The sequence below is a fragment of the Melanostigma gelatinosum genome (genome assembly GCF_949748355.1).
Source record: "Melanostigma gelatinosum genome assembly, chromosome: 19".
Classification (NCBI taxonomy): Eukaryota; Metazoa; Chordata; class Actinopteri; order Perciformes; family Zoarcidae; genus Melanostigma; species Melanostigma gelatinosum.
The window spans coordinates 7,411,389-7,428,573 of record NC_136652.1 but is presented as its reverse complement, the minus strand read 5'-3'; the positions used below and the strand labels follow the sequence as shown (position 1 = coordinate 7,428,573).

General features: G+C 45.2%; 1 protein-coding gene across 1 annotated transcript in view; it reads left to right on the top strand.

The window, feature by feature from the left end:
* Positions 1–495: 495 nt before the first annotated feature.
* cad (carbamoyl-phosphate synthetase 2, aspartate transcarbamylase, and dihydroorotase) overlaps positions 496–17,185 on the top strand; it is a 20,020-nt gene continuing 3,330 nt past the window's right edge. Inside the window, 35 exon segments of the mRNA XM_079291138.1 lie at positions 496–905; positions 1,708–1,847; positions 1,995–2,124; positions 2,287–2,429; positions 2,649–2,790; positions 3,884–4,055; positions 5,759–5,944; positions 6,035–6,144; positions 6,555–6,697; positions 6,849–6,980; positions 7,433–7,666; positions 7,747–7,968; positions 8,728–8,916; positions 9,014–9,138; positions 9,468–9,601; positions 9,790–9,902; positions 10,001–10,165; positions 10,265–10,350; positions 10,561–10,807; positions 10,899–10,997; positions 11,246–11,470; positions 11,639–11,821; positions 11,936–12,154; positions 12,300–12,467; positions 12,612–12,794; positions 13,215–13,319; positions 13,580–13,822; positions 13,915–13,996; positions 14,406–14,572; positions 14,737–14,901; positions 15,239–15,370; positions 15,744–15,945; positions 16,045–16,065; positions 16,068–16,234; positions 16,406–16,546. Coding sequence (XP_079147264.1) covers positions 815–905; positions 1,708–1,847; positions 1,995–2,124; positions 2,287–2,429; positions 2,649–2,790; positions 3,884–4,055; positions 5,759–5,944; positions 6,035–6,144; positions 6,555–6,697; positions 6,849–6,980; positions 7,433–7,666; positions 7,747–7,968; positions 8,728–8,916; positions 9,014–9,138; positions 9,468–9,601; positions 9,790–9,902; positions 10,001–10,165; positions 10,265–10,350; positions 10,561–10,807; positions 10,899–10,997; positions 11,246–11,470; positions 11,639–11,821; positions 11,936–12,154; positions 12,300–12,467; positions 12,612–12,794; positions 13,215–13,319; positions 13,580–13,822; positions 13,915–13,996; positions 14,406–14,572; positions 14,737–14,901; positions 15,239–15,370; positions 15,744–15,945; positions 16,045–16,065; positions 16,068–16,234; positions 16,406–16,546 — 5,406 coding nt within the window. The 5' untranslated portion in view covers positions 496–814.

The window sequence follows — 17,185 nt, the reverse complement described above, 5'->3', positions numbered from 1 at the left end:
CCATATTTAAGTCACACTGAATCTGAAAATATGTCTCATGTCTTTGAATGAGTTTGTTCTCAGAGAGGGGGCATGAAGTTTGATGCAAATTTGTGTTATTACCACACTATAAATCAAAAAGAGAATTATGCACAATGGGCGATGGCCCATTTTCGAATTATGTAAATTATATTATTGGGATTGTAATTATTGGGTTAATGCATTAATGTGTACATCAATGCATTTTCCCATAGGGATCAAGAAAATCACTTCAAAACCCACGTTTTATTTGTTTATTATAATTTGTATTATTTATCTAAATCTGAAACTAGTAATTTCAGTTGTCAAATAGAGTAGAAAGTACAATATTTGTTTATGAGATGGAGAGGAGTAGTAGTAGCAGAAACGGGAAATACTTAAATCTGTCTGTCTGTCTGTCTGTCTGTCTTTTATTTTGAAATTCCTCGGCGGAAATGCAGTGCGTACTACGTCAAACATGCTGGTCCAACAAGCGGGCCGACTTCCACACTGCTGGCGGCGTGTGTGGAACACTTTTCTCTCCACGTGCCGTCCGACTAACCAGCAAATGATCTAACTAAACTCGTTTTTTCGTGTAATTGTTCCCTCATTTACACCAAATTCAAGAATACGCGGACAGACATTTGCTCGGCGGTCAAATTCGGTCTTAATCGGTAGTTTTTTTCGACTCTCATCTTACCTCCCCTGCTTCCTCGGGCGGCGTGAGTTTCACGTGGAGACCTAGGGCTCATCACTGCTCTAAAACATCCATACATTTTCCGGTTACAGCGGTTAGCATTAGCTATCTGAGGGAAACATGTCAAAGATGGCAACCTTGATTCTAGAGGACGGGACAGCGTTCAAGGGGCTCCTTTTTGGTGCAGATGTGTCAGTTTCTGGAGAAGTTGGTACGTCCCTTTTAAGCAAATTTATAACTTATATTTATGAACGTTACTGCTGCTTCAGCTAGCTCATACCCGACTGCGTAGATCCACGTGCATAAATAAATAGCTGACTTCACGTTAGCTTTTGGGTTATAAGTGTTCTTTTAGATATAATGTGCCACGAGTCGAGTTGCAAAGCGCCAAACCCCCTTCCCAAAAAGTAACAATACTCTCCCTTCAACTCACAGGAACGTATAGCCATAGCACAACTTCCTTCCACGTCTGTTAATTATACGTTGCGTTAGCTACAGTTGTTAATTAAGCATGCGCACACCACTTGACATTACCCCTCTATATTGTAAATGTAATTTACAGATGAACCGTCAATCACATTTAATATTAGCGGTTCTACCACCTGTGATGTGTTTTGTCAGGCGGATTTGTAAAAGAAGGTATCACGGGAACTACTTCTTAAAAGTTGAACTGTTGGAATAAACGCAGCTCAGAGTGGGGCAGGAGTGCCGAATTACAGATGAGGTAATATTTGGTACTATGCCAAACTTTGCCAGTGATTTGCACACAGTGGGGTTGGTGCGTCCCGATTTAAAAATGACCATAACCCTGGATCAAGACTTGTCTGCCAGTCTGAGCAAAATTTTTGACATATGCAGACAAGTACGGCTTTTCCTTCTGTTTTGTTTGGAGCAAATGATTTGGGATTCACTCCGACACGCTGTCTGAATTCTGGCGTCAGCGATTTACAAATACACTTTGTGTTGCATGTTTAAGCTCTGCTCAAATATAACCGATTGATTTGTGTGTCCAGTGTTTCAGACCGGTATGGTGGGCTACCCCGAGGCACTTACTGACCCATCCTACCGCTGCCAGCTGCTGACCCTCACCTACCCTCTGGTGGGCAACTATGGTGTGCCGCAGGACGAGGAGGGGGAGTTTGGCCTCAGCCAGGTGGGCAACAATACGTCACTCGTGTGTTGGACGACAAGGACAATGGACAAATCGGGATCTAACTTTTTGTCTGTGATGATAGTCTCTTTTCCGCATACCTACACCGCATGGTGACGTGTTTTCTTGTACTCGTGTTGTCTTGCTCAGTGGTTTGAGTCGTCAAAGATCCACGCTGCAGCTCTGATTATTGGAGAGCTGTCGGAGAGTCCCAGTCACTGGAGTTCAGTCAAGTCACTGGACCAGTGGCTCAAAGAGCAAGGTGTTCCTGGATTACAAGGTCAGGAAATCCAAGTCTCAATGGACTAATGCTAATTAATGAATTGAGAATTAAATGCATCATTTGAAAGAGTTGTAACATGACATGTCTAAAACAATCAGAGATGAAACACAAGACCTCAACGACACATTTTAGATTATCTGTCGTTTCTATGTTGTCCAGGCATTGACACCCGCCGTCTGACCAAAAAGATCCGAGAGAAGGGCACCATGTTGGGGAAGCTGGTTGTGGACGGGACTCCTGAGGACAGCGTTCCCTTTGATAACCCAAACAAGAGGAACCTGATTCAGGAAGTCTCCGTGAAGGTAACCCACCCAGATGCTTCAAAAGCTATTATTCATCAAGAGCCCTCTAACTAAATACTAAATTCTGTGCAGGAAAAAGATCACACAGGTTTGAAGTAAAGAAATCAAAAAGATGAATGAGATTGTTCTTGTCTTAATACACGCAAATAATACAGCGAACGGCCCTTGTTCTGGCCCCAGACCAGTATATCTGATTACTTCACTTTTGTTCGTGTCCAGGAGCCCCGGGTATTCAACCCCAGCGGTAGCTTGCGCATCACAATGGTGGACTGCGGCGTCAAATACAACCAGATCCGCTGCCTGGCTCAGAGGGGCGCCTGTGTTACCGTCGTGCCCTGGGACCACCCGCTGGACAGCGCAGGTCAGTCACACACCTCTACTGCTGATACCGGACTGCATTTTGACTTCAGACATGAGGGAAATAGGTTCACAGGGGCACGGAACTCCAGTGTGTTGCAAGATGTCAGCATAATTATGGCAGGTTTTCACAATTGTTTTTTAGAGATAATGGGATTTATAGCTGCTTTACACTGCACGATTAAAAGTTCTGTGCAACAAATAAAGCCTGGCAAAACAAGCTGAACGAGTTCTACTGTCGCTTTGAAAGACCATGAGACAGTCCTGACCCCATCCCCCATGAACCCATCCACCAGGGGCCCAATGCCTCACAACCATCCATCCCCATCAGCCACGTCAACAGGCTGTTCAAAGGGTTATGAAGTCTTTTGAGCGCCTTGTCCTGTCCCACCTAAAACCCCTCACCGACCCACTCCTGGACCCCCTGCAGTTCATCCTCCAACATTTGGACTCCCCAGGAAGCTACGCCAGGATCCTGTTTGTGGACTTGAGCTCTGCCTTCAACACCATCATCCCGTCTCTGCTGCAGGACAAGCTCTCCCAGCTGCACGTGCCCGACTCCACCTGCACGTGGATCACAGACTTCCTGTCTCACAGACGATGATGGTGCACTTCTACGCTGCCATCATTAAGTACATCCTGTCCTCCTCACATCATAGCGCATTATTGACTCTGCTGAGGGTGATTGGCTGCAATCTGCCCCCACTGACTCAGAAACTTACATCCCCAGAACAACTTCTTACTGTTAAACACCCTTGCACATCTTTTTCTCTATTAACATATACTTGTTTTTACGTACTCTTGTTAGTTTACCATATTTTATTGTTTTAAATGATCTCTTATTATATTGCACTGTGTAAACTGTTACGCACCAATCATGTAGCCACCTTCCTTGTATGTGTAACGTACCTGTCGGTAACAGTTTATGATCATTGATTGCACTCTGCCGTTCCTCCGTTGCCTAACGGTGTCCACACACGTACGTACGTCATCATTGTTTGCCGACAGTGAAAGGGTCTATAGACGGTGTGATATAGTTGCCCACCCCTCAGTGGTAACACAGGCATCGTTTATCTTTTTTCTTTGTCTTTTTCTAGATTTTGATGGTTTGTTCATTAGTAACGGCCCCGGGGACCCCGAATTCTGTCAGACCACCGTCGACAACGTGAGGAAGGTGGTCAACGTGGAACATCCCAAGCCGGTTTTCGGCATTTGCCTCGGACACCAGCTGCTCTCTTTAGTCATTGGATCGAAGACCTTCAAGATGAAGTGAGTACCTCGTACTCCACAGTCTACTGCAGTTGTGTACTTCCTCAGTTTCATCCAACAAAGTTGTTTTGCTCTGATTTTACACCACAATGTCTGTGTGAAGAGCTTTTATCTCCATCTCATTTTTGCTGCAAGTTTTGACGCTCTCAAACAATACTGAATCAGTCAGTGGATACATTGATTGGTTTTAATGAGCAAAGTGTCCAATTTGATTTCATTTTGAGCATCCTGCTGATGTAAACTCACGCCTGGAGCTCAGTCGGTCTCTAATCAAGCTGAGAGAAGATTTTTTGGATCAGCACAAAGACAGAAATGTGCCCTCAGTGACCTGAACCAGGGAACCTCTTCAAAACCCATCCACACTATCTAGAAACACAGACATTCACCCCCCCCCCCCCCTTTTTTTCCTCTTTTTTTTTTTTTTTGAAGAGTTGTGATGTTAACTGCAAATTTCTGCTGTTCTCAGCAGTCTGGCCTCTCCTGACTGCTCTTGTTATGAGAAAAAGCGAAACAGACCAGCCGACCCGCTCCCAGCTGTAGAACTCCACAGCAACATCTGTGAGACTCCACCGACGGAGGCTTTATCAGGCTCGGTGGGAAGGTCACGGCGGGCGGCAAACTTTCCCATCGCACCTCTGGAATGTTGTTGCCATCTCTAATGAGGGGGCGTTGTGGGACTGCAGTGATATTGAGTTTACAGATGGTTCACAGGGCTTCTTTGTAATACTGTATATTAGGGGTGTAACGGATCACAAACCTCACGGTTCGGTTCGGATCACGGTTCTTGAGTCATTTTTCGTATCAACAAAGAAAAGGGGAGGAGACAAACATAACTTTGCTTTCCATTTATTAATTAAAGAACTTCAAGAACACTTAAAGCAAAGAACTTTGGGCTATAGTCTTACATGAAAACAAAAATATTGAAGATGTCCAATTTGAAACAAAATGAAATAAATAAAAATAATACATTCAAGAATTCTGTTAAGTTTAAGTGCAACATGAGTTATGTTGATATCCTCGTCCTTTCATCAATACTGAAAGAAAGAAACAGCCAGTGAGCTAGCTTCCACTGTTTACACTGAACTGAACTGCTCAGCAACAACTTGGGTCTGTGTTTACTTCCTGTCAGGTTATTCAAATACACAATAATGTTACATTACTGTGACATTATTTTCAAAAAGATGAGAATATCTCCATTGTCTGGGGAGAGGGTCGACCTTTCTGTGGTGATATTACTATTGGGCCTGTCTAGCTTCACTCTGATGCTTCTGTCAGCACCTGCCCCAGGTGTGTGTCTGTGTGACTCTCACAGAGGGGGCGTGTCTACAGCACCGGACTAAGAATCACTCCGCCGTGGTGAAAGCAGTCTCTACAGTCTTTTCCTTCTCATAGAGGCCTGGAACAGCTTCACACTGAAGTGGGTGCGTGAGTGGATTTCGTAGAGTGGCTCAAGCATTTTAACCAGATTTAGAAATCCTTTGTTTTCTACACCGGAGTGTCCCCGTCGCTGACAGACGGGATGGTGTCTCTTCATGTGTGTGGACATGCCCGATGTATTGCCGTTGTCGTGTGTCTTTCTCTTTAAATACATAATGTAACTGTTTCGTCCACCACCCTCATCCACCTGCATTATCAAACCAACATGTCTGTCGGCTCCTCTAAATGACCCCAGGGATTTTATTTCACTTTCTCTTGTCTCTCAGGTACGGTAACCGTGGCCATAACCAGCCGTGCATTCACAAGGGAACGGATCGCTGCTTCATCACCAGTCAAAACCACGGCTTCGCCGTCGACCCCGACACCCTGCCGGAAGACTGGGACGTCCTGTTCACCAACGCCAACGATCACACCAACGAGGGCATCGTGCACAACACTAAACCCCTGTTCAGGTGACGGGCTCAGTGGCATGATGCTGATGGGATAATGGATACAGATTTCTCATATGTGATCAAATCTTTTGATGCGTTTTTTGTTCACAGTGTTCAGTTCCACCCGGAGCACATGGCCGGTCCCACAGACCTGGTCGGCCTGTTCGATGTCTTCCTCGACACCGTGAAAGACCACAAGGAGGGCATCGCCACCACGTCGGGTAACGGCTATTTCAGTGTTGTTAAAGTATCTTATAGAGAACGTTTTTGATTCTCTCACTTCACTTTCTAATGTAAATCACATTAAGTACGTAAAAGACAACACAGCATAGCATACCGAGAGCTTACTGCTGCACCTTCCGACACACCATGGCCACTGCCCGAGAGGGAGATGACGGAGAAGCACTCCTCCTGCCTCCCTGGAGTCACCGATGGGGCAACATTTTTGCGCCGTTAACGGAAAAACAGTTTTGGGGCAATGCTACAGTATTAGGTTGTGTTGAGTCGACATGGATAACTAATCAGTTCAGTATTGTTTACTCCTTTACTACCGTAGTTAAAAATAAATCCATTACAATAATTCTATGAATTGGAGCAGCAAAATCAAAATGTTTGTGTGTGATTTTTCCAGTGAAGCAACGTATCATGGACCACCTCACCTACCCGGGTTCCCCGAAGCCTGAAGAGGTATTACGACCGAGGAAGGTCCTCATCCTGGGCTCTGGAGGACTCTCCATCGGCCAGGCCGGGGAGTTCGACTACTCCGGCTCTCAGGTCTGTCGGGAACGCCTTCTGATAAGAGCGGTGCAAACATGTTGACGTTGTTGATGTAAAAGTGATGACATTTTGGGATGCTGGGTAAATTAGGAGTTTGAGGCTCGCAGGCTAATTATTCTATCTGATGTCGTTTTGTCTTGTTTTCCAGGCTATTAAAGCTCTCAAGGAAGAGAATATCCAGACGGTGCTGATCAACCCAAACATCGCCACTGTCCAGACCTCCAAGGGCCTGGCTGACAAAGTCTACTTCCTGCCTATCACGGCGGAGTACGTCACTGAGGTACGGCTGAACGCTCCCTTTTTTTGTAATTTTTTATTTGTGTTTATTGTTTTTAATTTTTACAGATAAGTTCGATGCAAATAATATGTTTGCGTTACAACAATGTATTACAACTGAGAGGTTGTGGGTTTTTCCAGTTTAGGTGAGCTAGCTTGCATGCTAATAACATTATGAAGGTTGTGATTTAAGAGGACTCTCCTCTCCTGAGACTGAATATGACAGAACTCTTCTGACTGTGATTGGCTTAATGTGGTAACCAATAAGGGCAGTGGGAACGTGTGGAAATAGCCCATGAAGAATAGGATGTGTTGAAAACAGGTTCCTGAAAACTATTTTTGTAATTGTAGTCTGTACAACAATAAAAGGCGTCAATGAGTTTTTCTTGTGCTTTGATTCTAGATTTTCTTGTTGTTTCAAAATGCTCCATGTCGTCCCATTTCGTCCTCTCTCAGGTGATAAAGAACGAACGTCCCGACGGCGTGCTGCTGACCTTCGGCGGTCAGACGGCTCTGAACTGCGGCGTGGAGCTCACCAAGCTGGGCGTCCTGGAGAAATACCAAGTTCGGGTTTTGGGAACACCCGTGGCCTCCATCGAGATGACCGAAGACAGGAAGGTCTTTGTGGAGAAGATGGAAGAGATCAATGAACATGTTGCACCCAGTGAGGCGGCGCTGTCTGTTGAGCAGGTGAGGAGACACCCGTCCCTTCAAAACACGCCTTGTATTTCTTTTGTCTGAATGCGTCCTCTCAATGCATGTCTTTACAGGCAGTGGCAGCGGCAGAACGCATATGTTACCCTGTGCTGGTGCGTTCCGCGTTTGCTCTCGGTGGTCTGGGCTCGGGCTTTGCCAACAACACAGAGGAGCTCGTCTCTCTGGTGACGTCGGCCTTCGCCCACACTTCCCAGGTGCTCGTGGACAAATCCCTGAAAGGCTGGAAGGAGATAGAGTACGAGGTGGTCCGTGATGCCTATGACAACTGTGTGACTGTGAGTACAGAAGGGACAAATTATGCTTTATAGAGGCTTTTTATAGTTGATGCCCAGGTCGCTAGCATTCACAGGCACAGGTCCATTGCTAAATCGGATATATGAATTGGTTTTAGGGCTGTACCGGATAGTTTGAAGCTTCATTCATAACTCTGACTTTATCATTTCAAATGCTGCTTTTATTCATTCAGTTTAAACCCTGTATTTCTGCACAGTTGCAGATAAAGCTCAGGCTACACTAACATTATTAGTATTATACTATTTGTAGAATTAGATTGCAGTGCTGGCTACGTGTGATTAGTTTCAGACTCGTGTGATCCGAACATTTCCAAAAACTCCAGGGTGTGGCAAAGTCCGAAAGTCAACATTTATTGAAAAAAGACACATGTAATAATTTCCAAAATGCACATCGTGTGTTTGTCTCACGAAATATTCTGCTTCGATTTGTTGGTGTTTGCTCTCCTGCTAGCTGCACAGGAAGGGAGGCACACACCTGTACTAACGGGGCGATCTAACAGCAGCATAAATTACATTTTATATAACAATAACACTAACAAAAATGATTTCCCCCATATTTTAGGGTGATAAAATATATATCAAATATGACCAAAGACATTCAAAGCTTCATTTGGAAAACCTCAATAGAATCTTCGGAATGTAAACTTGAAATTAACAGCAGTGTTGTACATTAATGTCACAATATTGCATTTTATGATACTTGTCAGTATTCCCGAGACTCCATTTGTTCCTCTTGTTCAGGTGTGTAACATGGAGAATGTCGACCCTCTGGGCATCCACACTGGAGAATCCATCGTGGTGGCGCCCAGTCAGACGCTCAACGACCACGAATACAACATGCTGAGGAACACGGCCATCAAAGTCATCAGGCACCTCGGCATCGTAGGAGAGTGCAACATACAGTACGCCCTTAACCCAGAGTCTGAACAGGTACACGTGCACACACTATTTTTAAAACAAGTGTTCATACGGATACCAATACACACACACACAGATTGTCTTATTACCTCTGCGTTATGTTTTGCAGTACTACATCATCGAGGTGAATGCCCGTCTGTCCCGGAGCTCGGCCCTGGCCAGTAAGGCCACAGGTTATCCTCTGGCATATGTCGCGGCTAAGCTTGCCCTGGGGATCCCACTGCCACTGCTCAAGTACGTGTACAATATTCAAATAAGTCAGAAAACACAGCAGTCCTCTCGGTAGGGATGAGCATTGTGTGTGTTGAAAGCTAAAAAGAACTCGAGCTTTCCTGTGTAGAAGTATGTGTTGATATTTGGTATGGTATTAGTATGTATGGATAGCCCTGCTATGAGCCACTGTGACCGGGACATTAACTAATTATTGATTTGTGTATCTATTGTCACATTTAATCAATTTTCAGGTTCATATTTTATTTTCTGGATTGTATTGTAAATCCCTCCATAACTTCTTGGAATTCTGTGATTCAGTGATGAAACATCTGTGAATGTATTTTCTGTAGGAACTCTGTTACCAACTCGACAACGGCGAACTTTGAGCCCAGTTTGGACTACTGCGTGGTGAAGGTGCCTCGCTGGGATCTCAGCAAGTTCCTCAGGGTTTCCACCCAGATAGGCAGCTCCATGAAGAGTGTTGGTAAGAGAAAATAGATTTTATTATCATTTTTAACACGCTTCTGCCTTGATGAGTTGTGCGTTTTGGGGGCTGGAAAGAGGAAACGGTGTTTGAGGAGATCTTAACCTTAGTCTGCTGTTTAAGAACCCGCATTAGCACAGAACAGCAGTGGCTGTAAGTAGATCTTCACCAGTACTTTTTCTCCACAGGTGAGGTGATGGCCATCGGCCGCAGCTTCGAGGAGGCCTTCCAGAAAGCTCTGAGGATGGTGGATGAGAACTGTGTTGGCTTTGACCACACCATCAAGCCCGTCTCTGAGAAGGTAGGAAAAAGAAAACAGCAGTTTGTACCTCAGTGCCCATTATCTACATGGTATCGAATCGACCACTCAATCATCTCTACCGTGCCTCTGCTCACCAGGAGCTGCAGATTCCTACGGACAAGCGCATCTTCGTTTTGGCGTCGGCGTTCAGGGCCGGCTACACGGTGGACCAGCTCAATGAGCTCACCAAGATCGACCGCTGGTTCCTGCACAAGATGAAGAACATCACTGTCCACGAGAAGCTGCTGGAGACGTACAAGCAGGTAAGTCTGATGAGCGGTAACGGATGTGGGGGTAAATAAGCCGCCGTTCTGGCTTCTCTTTGAGTGGTTCGCGTTTATTGTTGACGTTCTTCTTACCAGGATGAGAGCAAAATGCCTCCAGAGGTGATGCGAAAGGCCAAGCAGCTGGGCTTCTCAGACAAGCAGATCGCACAAGCTGTGCAGAGGTGAGTGGGAAAGATAAGACGGTGCTAAATTCATGTCTAGACCAGATTGAATGTAGACAATCTTGCTCTGCGTGAGTTCAGATTTCATTTTTGTTCTTATTCATACCAAAATTGAAGATCTGAAATCTTCTTCCTATTTTTTTATTTTTATTGTCCTTATTTACCTTTGATCAGCATATTCTAAATGTGTTGTGTTTTCCCCTCCTACAGCACAGAGCTTGTCGTGAGAAAGCTGCGTCACGATTGGTCCATCCTACCTGTAGTGAAGCAGATCGACACGGTGGCGGCTGAATGGCCCGCCTACACAAACTACCTGTACCTGACCTACCACGGCACAGAGGACGACCTGGGCTTCACCGACCAGCACGTCATGGTGATCGGCTCCGGCGTGTACCGCATCGGCAGCAGCGTGGAGTTTGACTGGTGCGCCGTCGGCTGCATCACAGAGCTCAGGAAGGCGAGTCCTCTCAACCATTTGATGTGGCTTGCAGCCAGTTAACATGAATGAATTCGGTTTTAATAACATTTGGTTGTCCCTTTTATTGCAGATGGGTTACAAGACCATCATGGTGAACTACAACCCAGAGACGGTCAGTACAGACTATGACATGTGTGACCGCCTCTACTTTGATGAGATCTCCTTTGAGGTAAGATTTTCCCCCTAATTAATAACTAATGACAGTTATTACTGTGTGTGTGTGTGTGTGTGTGTGTATATATATATATATGGAATATATGTGTGGATATATATATGTATATATATGTGTGTATATATATATGTATGAATATATATGTGTATATATATGTATATATATGTATGAATAGCAGGGTTGTTGTTTGAAGTGTATGAGGTTGAATAAGCTGCAGGTTAATAGGTGTCCTGGACATATCTCAGGTGGTGATGGATATCTATGAGAGGGAAAACCCGGAGGGAGTGATCCTCTCTATGGGAGGCCAGCTGCCCAACAACATCGCCATGTCGCTGCACCGTCAGCAGTGCCGCATCTTGGGAACCTCGCCCGAGTTCATCGACTGTGCCGAGAACAGGTTCAAGTTCTCCCGAATGCTGGACACCATCGGGATCAGCCAGCCGCTGTGGAAGGAGCTCTCCGACACTAAGGTACATCAGACCGGGTTCATACTAGAGCATGTTTTAAATTATTGACTTTTGGAGGAAAGTGTGTGCTGTTAAGGGTATTTTTCTGCATACCGTATATATAAAGTTAGGAAGACAAGAACAAAAATGCTCAAAGTCCTCATCTATTTCCCCGTTTGTTTTTTTCTTCAGTGTGCTATGAAGTTTTGTGAGACCGTGGGTTATCCCTGTTTGGTCCGTCCTTCCTACGTTCTCAGCGGAGCGGCCATGAACGTCGCCTACGCTGGCAGCGACCTCGAGAAATACCTGACTGACGCTGTGGCTGTGTCCAAGGAATACCCCGTTGTGATCTCCAAATTCATACAGGAGGCCAAGGTTGGACAAGAAAAGATTAAGAAGTAGTTGAAGTTGAGCTCTGAGATTATCTGTCGCAAGATGAACATCACAAAATCAAGTCTTTACGGGCTGTGTCCTCTCCGCAATGTCCAGGAGATAGACGTAGACGCCGTGGCCTGCGACGGGGTCGTGATGGCCATCGCGGTGTCTGAACACGTGGAGAACGCCGGCGTTCACTCTGGCGACGCCACACTGGTGACACCGCCGCAGGATCTCAATCAGAAGACGATGGAGAGGATCAAGATGATCGTCCATGCCATTGGCCTGGAGCTGCAGGTCACTGGACCGTTCAACTTGCAGCTGATCGCCAAGGTGAGAATCCTGCTGGAAGTTCTGCCACGTTGGAATGAAGCAGACGCACGAGCTTCTTTTGATTTGTGCAGAGATGCAAACATTGGAACAAGTTATTTTGTTTTCACTGTGAACAACGTCCTCAGGCTGTGCCTTCCTTCCCCAGGATGACCAACTGAAGGTGATCGAGTGCAACGTTCGAGTCTCCCGCTCCTTCCCCTTCATATCCAAGACACTGGGCGTGGACCTTGTTGCCCTGGCAACACACGCCATTATGGGGGAGGAAGTGGTGCCTTTGGGCCTCATGAGAGGGAAAGGGATTGTAGGAGTGAAGGTAAACCAAGTCACTTTGTTCGGGCTGCGTATCTGCTTCTATGGAGACCGTTTTACTTAAATCTGAGGAAGCACCCATCAGTTATCATTTCACCTTGCTGTGTGTCACGTGTTTCCTCCTAACCATACGTCGCATGTCCTCCAGGTTCCCCAGTTTTCGTTCTCTCGCCTGGCCGGAGCCGACGTGGTGCTCGGGGTGGAGATGACCAGCACTGGCGAGGTGGCCTGTTTTGGGGAGAACCGATACGAGGCTTACCTCAAAGCAATGCTCTCCACGGGCTTCAAGATCCCCAAAAAGAACATCCTGCTCTCCATCGGCAGCTATAAGGTACTGGCAGCAACGTTGAACTAAATAGCGGGGATTTTCAGGCGGCCCGAACACTGTGTGGTTGGAGCGCATATGGCGCGGGTGCCCCGAGTCAGATGTGCATTTTTGTGTTCAGCTGATCCACCTGGCAGTTGAAATTATGCATCTTAGTAGAAGAAGTCTTGAATTGCAATTAATAGTGCTTAAGGCCATGTAGCCACGAATACATTTTTATTAGCTTTCTTTGTTTTTTTGTGTGTGCTTGATAACAAATACTTTAAGGCTTAGTCTTTCACCAGAAAAGTTTCATTTATAGTCTAATAATTTATAGTCTTTACAAATTTCCCCCTGGGGATGAATGAAGTATCTATCTATCTATCTATCTATCTAATAGACGGTTGACGTTTTAAGAAGTGTTCACTATGTTTTGTGTGTTTACAGAACAAGAGTGAGCTGCTGCCCACCGTGCAGGCTCTGGAGTCGATGGGTTATGACCTGTACGCCAGTCTGGGCACTGCAGACTTCTACACAGAGCATGGAGTCAAGGTGAACTCAACTGAGCCGTTTCATATTTAGATTTATTTCATCACTTAATTGCAGAAAGATATTCTGTTCAGTCATGTCATCTAGATCCATTGGATTGATTAATATTTTAAGACAAAGGCCATCCCTTACCCGATGTATACATATACTGATGTTACCCATAAGCTGAGCAGTTACATCTCGACCAGTCATAAAATGAAACGATAAAATAAGGAGGAATTATCCCAAAGCATCAACGAGATCCTCTTGGTTTCCTGTTTCAGGTGAAAGCAGTGGACTGGCCGTTTGAGGAGGACAGCGAGGATCCGAACAAAGAGAAGCAGCGCAGCATCATGAACTACTTGGAGGAAAACCACTTTGATCTGGTCATCAATCTCTCCATGAGGAACAGTGGAGGGCGCCGACTCTCCTCCTTTGTCACCAAGGGCTACAGGACGAGACGCATGGCCATCGACTACTCTGTCCCGCTCATCATCGACATCAAGTGCACCAAGCTCTTTGTCCAGGTAAAATATATCGTTCTTTTGTTGTTGTTGTTCTTTAACAATAATGTGAAGCTTTTCGCTGGATGGCAACATAAGTGTTGATGTGTTTTCAGGCTCTTCATCAGATCGGTCGGACTCCACCGGTGAAAACGCACATCGACAGCATGACATCCCAGACGCTGGTCCGACTGCCCGGTGAGTCCGCCTTTGATTGGTTGGTTGTTGTGTTGCTCTATTCTGACTGTGGGTGCTTTGAGAAGGTCTTGTCATTTGTCTACACCTGCAAAATGCAGAGCAGACATTTTGCTATTGTATTGTCTTCCAGAAAACTATAAAAATGAAAACCTTTTACGTAGAAGTATTTTAATGTAGAGATGTACAAAATTGTGAAGCTTCAAAGGGCAATAATGAGCTTATGTTAATATTGTTTTGAACAATAAACAATAGTAGCCTAGTAGTAACCGTATTAGATCAACAAATGTTCATATTTTATAATACTAACTACAAAGAAAATAATTGAAAAGAATATTCGATGGATTAGAATATTTGTCTACATGCTATTGAACATGTGTTTGTTAAGAAATATGCTCTTTTGTGTTCTTAGGTCTGATCGATGTGCATGTTCACCTGCGGGAGCCCGGTGCCACACACAAGGAGGACTTCTCCTCTGGGACAGCAGCTGCTCTGGCCGGAGGCGTGACCATGGTGTGTGCGATGCCCAACACTTCCCCCTCCATCACGGACGCCAGCACCCTGGCCCTGGTGCAGAAGGTACGCCCAGATGTTTCTTTCTTGCTTGTTCCTGTCAGTTAAATCACGACTCATTCGTTTTGTCCAAACTCTGAGACGATGTGTGGAGTCGAGTGTGGATCCAATGTCAGAAGAAGCAGACGTAAAATGAGAGAAATGAATCCTGTGTAACATTATATCTTCAGCTGGCCAAAGCGGGCTGCAGGTGTGACTACGCCCTGTATTTGGGCGCCGCTTCAGACAACGCCGCCGTCCTGCCGTCCATCGCTAGCCAGGCTGTCGGCCTGAAGATGTACCTGAACGACACGTACTCCACCCTCAAGATGGACAACGTATCTCTCTGGATGGAGGTAGGTCTAAACTCAACTACGTTTACATGAATGTACCGTTTTCAAAATGTCGCCCTTTTTTATTGTATGATGTGGAATATGCCGTTGGAGACACACAGTGTCAAGATTTTAGCTTGCCTTGTTATATTTAGGTATTTATTATGTGTTTTGTTGTTGTTTACCATAAAATATATATTTCTTCAATCTCAAGGGCAGGTTTTTCGTCATTTTCAGTTCTGTTCAAATGAAACAATTTGCCACTGGGGCAAAGTTTTTACTTTGGTAGACTGGCTGATTTTGGAGCCATAATTCCCCATTAAAATTTGACACTAAACCATGTGTCTGGTTCTGTATGAAGCACTTTGAGAAGTGGCCCAAGCAGATGCCCATCGTCGCTCACGCTGAGAAGCAGACGGTGGCCGCAATCCTCATGGTGGCCCACCTCTACCAGCGGCCAGTCCACATCTGCCACGTGGCCTCCAAGGAAGAGGTAAATACTGTTCTCCAATGTATTCCATTTTGTATTTCGAGAAGTTGAAATGTCACGATTATGGTTGAACTTTGAGTAGCAGTGCCAGGCAGAGGAGACAATTATGCAAGAAAGATCTTTTTTTCTGTTTTTTGAGAATAAAGTGGAAATGTTGAGAATAAGAGTCAAACATTTGAGAAATAATCAAACTCCTAGCGTTGGTGCATTTACCAAAATGTAAGCTTTATTTATGGTTCTGTCTGTACCTTAAATGATGTACATTTTAGCTTCTTGGTAGCAGTATTTAACATCTATAATATGACATTTTTCTTCTCCATAGGCCCGATGTCCTCACGGTGTATTATTAAGCTCCTCTCCTCTTCCTGTTTTTCAGATCCTGATCATCCGAGCGGCGAAGCAGAAGGGCATCCAGGTCACGTGTGAGGTGGCACCTCATCACCTCTTCCTCTGCGAGGAAAACGTGGTGACGATCGGAGACGGGCGAGCGCAGGTCCGGCCCATGCTGGGAACACGCGAGGACATGGAGGCTCTCTGGGAGAACCTGGACATCATCGACTGCTTTGCCACGGACCACGGTCAGTGTCCACACAGAAGCCAGTCCGACAGTCACAAAATGATTTACACCGTAAGAAGAGAGCTCATGTTTTACTCGTGAACCTGATTTGTGTTGTTAGCTCCCCACACTGTTGAGGAGAAGAGCGGGATCGCCCTCCTCCGGGTTACCCCGGCCTGGAGACGATGCTGCCGCTGCTGCTGACCGCAGTCAGCGATGGCCGTCTTACTCTGGATGACATCATCAGGCGTCTTTACAACAATCCACGCAGGATCTTCAACCTCCCTGTGCAGGAAAACACCTATGTGGAGGTACACATGCATTGAGAGAGCATGTTACTTTTTGTGCTTATATGATTCTTGTGTTTTGCTCTGTATTGGAGGCTAAAACCGACACAGGGATCGGTGCTTCATACGCAATCTGGCATTAATGCTCAGGCTTCTGTTTTGTTAATTACTTAATCATTTGTCTGGGTCTCTCAGGTGGACTTGGAGCAGGAGTGGGTTATTCCTCAGGCCATGCAGTTCACGAAGTCGAAGTGGACACCCTTCCAGGGTCTGAAGGTGAAGGGTAAAGTCCGCCGCGTGGTCCTGCGAGGAGAGGTGGCCTACATCGACGGCCAGGTTAGCAATCACACGCATGCATATCCATTCGCTGTAGGGTTATTGTGTTCAGAAGCCAAAAAGGCTGTATTAAACTATAGGCCTATGAATAATTGTGACTGTTTATCATTTGAGTGGATATTTTTACGGTTTGCTACATTTGTTGTCTGCTGAAGAATGGAATTACAAAAAACGTGAAATGCATCAGGTTAAGTGCTGAATCTGCACTTGCTGCTCCTGCTTTCTAATCAATACATTAACAGATGAACAGATAAGAGCTAGGGTCTTTGTGGCTCATTATAGAGCCCGTGTCTACTGGAGTTCAGCAAACGTTGAGAACACAGAAGCTATGAAATTGGAAAATATTAATAATGGATGCAGAATGTCTTATTTAATAACACTTGTCCATGTAACTTACCTTAATAACAGTTGAGGTACACGTACGCAAAATAAGCAGTTTGCATGTTTTAAAAATCAAAGATTAGAACAAATGCAAAACAAAGATGTATAACCATCAAAGGAGGAATTTATGGAATAGTTTTTACAAATATAAAACTAGCATTGGTTCGAATTAGCATTTATTGGGGGGGTGGGGGGTACATATAATATATATTTTATTTTTCTCCATTTTATTTTCAGTGTATACATTAAATAAGAATT